At 33.1% G+C, this 4700-nt stretch overlaps 1 protein-coding gene across 1 annotated transcript; it reads right to left on the bottom strand.

Moving 5' to 3' along the window:
- Positions 1 to 1669: 1669 nt before the first annotated feature.
- Positions 1670 to 2813, bottom strand: LOC114406662 (probable calcium-binding protein CML36). Its single transcript, XM_028369428.1, has one exon. The coding sequence runs from the start codon at positions 2691 to 2693 to the stop codon at positions 2034 to 2036; it is 660 nt and encodes a 219-aa protein (XP_028225229.1). The 5' UTR covers positions 2694 to 2813; the 3' UTR covers positions 1670 to 2033.
- Between the last annotated feature and the right edge of the window lie 1887 nt (positions 2814 to 4700).

A 4700-nucleotide genomic window follows, 5' to 3' on the forward strand; every position in this document is an offset into this window, starting at 1 on the left:
CTAAGCTAGTTTCATTCACCTCATTCTCCTTCAAAGATTACCCCCAACTTTAGCTTCCTCTCCAAAGCCATAAGCTAAAATGAAATTTGTTTCCAAACTTGTTGATAAAGAGACCAATAGGTTGTCAATTGTCATGCCAAAGAGAAGTAAATTTTCTATTTCCACCACACATTTTTTTTTATCTTGTCTCATGCAATGAATCTCAATTTTCAGTTTTTTCCTCCATGTCTAGGAGCACTAACTTCGCAAACATGGTTAAGGAGGGAAACTTCACTAGTGAGTTTTTACTAAGTATTATAAAATACAGACTAACAAAATAGGTTATTGTTAGTCCTTCTAAATATAAATAAAAAAAATTTGGTTTTATTTTATTAAGAATATTTCAATTAACATACGTGAAATATTTTAACTCCTCTTCCATCCCTTGCAAATGCTTCCCATATTAAAAGAAAACAAATTGAATGGAAGATTTTACTTCCGCACCATCTTAAAAATTGAAACCGGAAATAAAACTTTTGTAAAAAAAAAAATCTTTCATTCCCTCAAGCAAACACTATTTTCTTTTCTAAACTAAATGTATTCTATAAGAGAGATAATTCTCTTTTCTTTCTTCAACCACTATTTTTTTTCTTATGAACTACGAATATTTTTATATAAAAAAAAAAAACAATCTTGCTTAAATCTTATAATACTACTATCTAAGGACAAAAAACTTCAAATATTTAAAGCAATTAAATATTTAATACTTAAACTTAAAACCAATAAATAAAATGAAAGAAACTTGTGTCAATTAATTAATATGCTTGATAGTCCTCCACCAAACACTATCATAAATAATGGAGTAACAAAATATCAAATTAATAAATAATTACCATAAAACATTTTGGTTCCCCAAATGTTTAAAAATAGTAATTTTAGTCCCTTAGAACAGACACTCTGTTAATATTGTTTCCTATGTAGTGTTTGTCCAGTTAAAGAATTAAGATGTTTCCATAGTAAAATACAAGAATTAAAACTAAGAATTGTATAAAATATAGAGATTAAAAATATTTTTTTCCATAAAATATTAACTACACTTACTTTTAGAGTGTGTTTAATTCCTGTGAAATCACACTCAAGAAAATCCTTCCACACTCAAGGAAAATTAGTTACCTAACGGATATAGTTCACTTAACAACACACTAAATTTATAGAAGAGGATGTGTTTAATTTGATTTTGTAAAACATATTCTTAGAAAGAAATAAATTTTTTTAAGTCTAATTAAGTTCCTAATCAAAAATTAATCGCACAAGCACTAACTACAATAATTAAAAAATAAATAAAAAATGATCGCTAGTTGCGTTCAACCTAACAATTACCCAAGGACGCTTACTACATCCACACAAATGTTAATTAAAGTTTAATTCTGCCCATATGAATTAACATTTTCTTTTTCCGTCATCAAATTATAAATTATCATATAATTACTTCAAAAATTACATCTAATAATTACTAATCTGCCGGTCCATCAAAATTATTTTTCGTGTAATTATTTATCTTACCCGGGAACCATTCCTGGTCTATCAAAATTATAATAATTTATAATCTGCAAGACCATCAAAACTAATCTTGCTCTAATTATATATAATATATATTCCCTTCAAGATATATCCATAGTCCTATCAAACGTAAGAAAAATCCAGAAAGGGGTTCTGCTTGTTGCCACATACATTAATTTCAGAGCTTAAAGCCACGTTAGATATATTCAGATATTTTCTCTTTGCCCCCCCAATCACATGCATCATTCAAGTATTCAACTCAGAACGCATTTTCTCAGTGGATTTGCACATTCGCCTTTGAAAATTTTACACCCAAATTAAAAGAGAGAAAAAAAATTAATAAAATAATAATAACAAACAGAAAATAACAGAAGGGATTAAAAAAAAAAATTGGAGAAGTTGCCTTCCTTCTTATATATATTTTTTCACATCGTCTCATCATAACATGATCATGATCATCATCTGACATCATCACAATCACAACCACGTCATCATCACCGCTGCAGGTCCATCATACGAGAAAAGTCCTCGAAGCAGACGAACCCGTCCCCGTTTCTGTCCACTCCCTCTATCATGCGCCGGCACTCCTCTAACGTGCACCGTTCGTCGCCGATGGCTTTGAAAACCCTAAGCAGCTCCTCCGCCGAGATCCTCCCGTCTCGATCCGTGTCGAACACCTCGAAGGCTTCTTTGAGCTCGTCGGGATCCGACCCAGTTTCGAGACCCGACCCGACGTAGCTCATGAGAGACTCAACCGTGATGCCGTCGCCGTCGACCTCGCCGAGCATGAGCGCCACGTCGCCGGGGCTCGGCGACGCGCCAAGGCGCGTGAGAAGCGACTCGAGGTCCTGGCGCGTGACGACGCCGTCGTTGTCGCGATCGATGAGGCGTAAGGCCTGCGCGAGGTCCCACCGCACGTCAACGGCGGCGGTGGCGACCTCGGACCACTCGCCGGAGACGTCCGGGAGAACGCTGGTCGGAGTTTGGTTACCGGCGGAAGGTTTGTGATTTGCGGTGGAAGAGTCAACGGAAGAGGATCCGGATCCGAAAGAAGGCGGGTCGGAGCGTGAGACTAAAGATGGTTCCTTTTTACGAAAGAAGCGTTTGGGGCTTAGTTTGAGGTTTTTGGGGTTGATGGTGCTAATGAGCTTCATTGTTTTTGGAAAAGAAGAGAAGAGGAGAGTGGGGGTTGAGGGGAAAGAGAGTGAAAGCTGGAGGGATTAAATGGGGGCACCATGGAAGGTCCATTTCTCACTCCTTGCTACCTTCCACGAAGTTTCCTATACATCATGGACTCATTATAAAAGAAGGTGGCTATTTTTATTTTTTATTTTTTTCTTTATTAATTAATATGTCATAATAGTGTATTGTATTGGTTTGGAATGCCTCATGGATACCGATGTGTGCTTTTGGTCTTAAATGATTTTTTTAAGGTTGGTTTTGATAGTTTTATTATTTGTATTTTTTTTATAGGTTGAAAGTTGTTTTTTTAGTTTTTATTGTTTATATTTTAATTTTTTTTAGTCCCTATAATTTAAAAGTAATATTTTTAGTTTTTATTGTTTATATTTTAATTATCTTTTAATTCTTATAATTTGAAAATGATATTTTTAGTTCCTATAATTTGTAGTTTAATTACCTTTTAGTCTTTACTATAAAAAATATATATATAAATAATTAACTATAAATTAATTATAAATTATTAATTATTTTTATTATAAATTATCTTGCGATAAATTAGTTACAAATTACTTACTAATATTTTTTGTAATTAATTGTAATTAATAATAATATTTATATTTTGATGGTAAATATTAAAAAAGAATTAAAATATAAAGTGTAGGAATTAAAAAGATCACTTTCAAATTATAAAGACTAAGAAAGAATTAAAATACAAATTATAAAAAATCAGTTTCAAACCACTGGGACTAAAAAAAATTAAAATATAAATTATAAAGATTAAAAAACCACTTTAAAATTATAAAAATTAAAATATATAAATGATGAAACTATAAAGATGAAATGAATAATTAATTTTTTAAAAAAACATTCAAAGAAATCCATTAAAGATATGCTCTTACAAAATTATATCTAAATCTTATCATGTAAAAATGTAAATAGTACAAGAGTAACAAAAGATGTGTCTGAAAAAGTGTACCATACCTCTAAATTATTGACGTGGTTAAATAGATGGGTAGGGTAGGGTTTCTGATGGAAATTGAATTGGTGAATGTGTGTGGGTGTGGTTATTTAATGGGGTGAGTAAGTAAGGTTTGGCCACTTATGTTTTGCTGGCTCTCTTTGGGTTCCTTCTACCTTGGGATAATCAAAAGCAATAAGAATTTGGGGAAAGTTGCTTTCTTATTGGAAAAGGGACACTTCTTTCGCATTAATCTTTCACTTTGGGAGTTGTTAGGTGCACTCAAAATTATTATTGGTGCATCAAGTGATTTTTAAAAATCCCAAAAGTGTCTCTGCTCCTTCTTTCTCCCTTAAAAAAATACTTTTCGATGCACAGTGCTTCCATTTGGTGCACCCATGTTTTAAAAACGGCACAGTGCTTCCATTTGTGCATCCTCTCCTTCTTTTCTTCTTCGGTGTTCAGTGTTGCAGTGGTTGTCGGCGGCATACGAGGTACGCAGTGTTGGGTTTGCGTTCTGGTGTATCGCAGATCGTGAGGATCAAGTTGATCCGTAAGAAGTTTATGAATCAACTTCATCTGCATGTAGATTTCATGGCTTCGGATCAAGTTGATCCGCAAAAGACTTGCGGATCAAGTTGATCCGTAGCAGGCTCTATTTTTTGAAATTTTAAAGTTTAATTTTGTTTTTAATGTAATATTATTTTTATGTTTGGAATGATTTTACGTTTGAATTCGTGCAAATTTTATGTTATTCATATTCAAAAATAAAATAAAATCCCCTTCTAAAATAAAAACAAAGACACAAGCTTTTTGCGGATCAACTTAATTTGCAAGCATGTTACGGATCAAGTTGATCCATAAGTCACTTGCGGATCAACTTGATCCGCGACAGGCTTACGGATCAACTTGATCCGTAACATGCTTGCGGATAATCTATGTCAACTACGAATCAAATATAGCTTCTACAGATCAACAAAAACCTATGCGAATCATGTCATAGCATACGCGGATCAAGCTA

This window comes from Glycine soja, chromosome 3 (assembly GCF_004193775.1).
Source record: "Glycine soja cultivar W05 chromosome 3, ASM419377v2, whole genome shotgun sequence".
NCBI lineage: Eukaryota > Viridiplantae > Streptophyta > Magnoliopsida > Fabales > Fabaceae > Glycine > Glycine soja.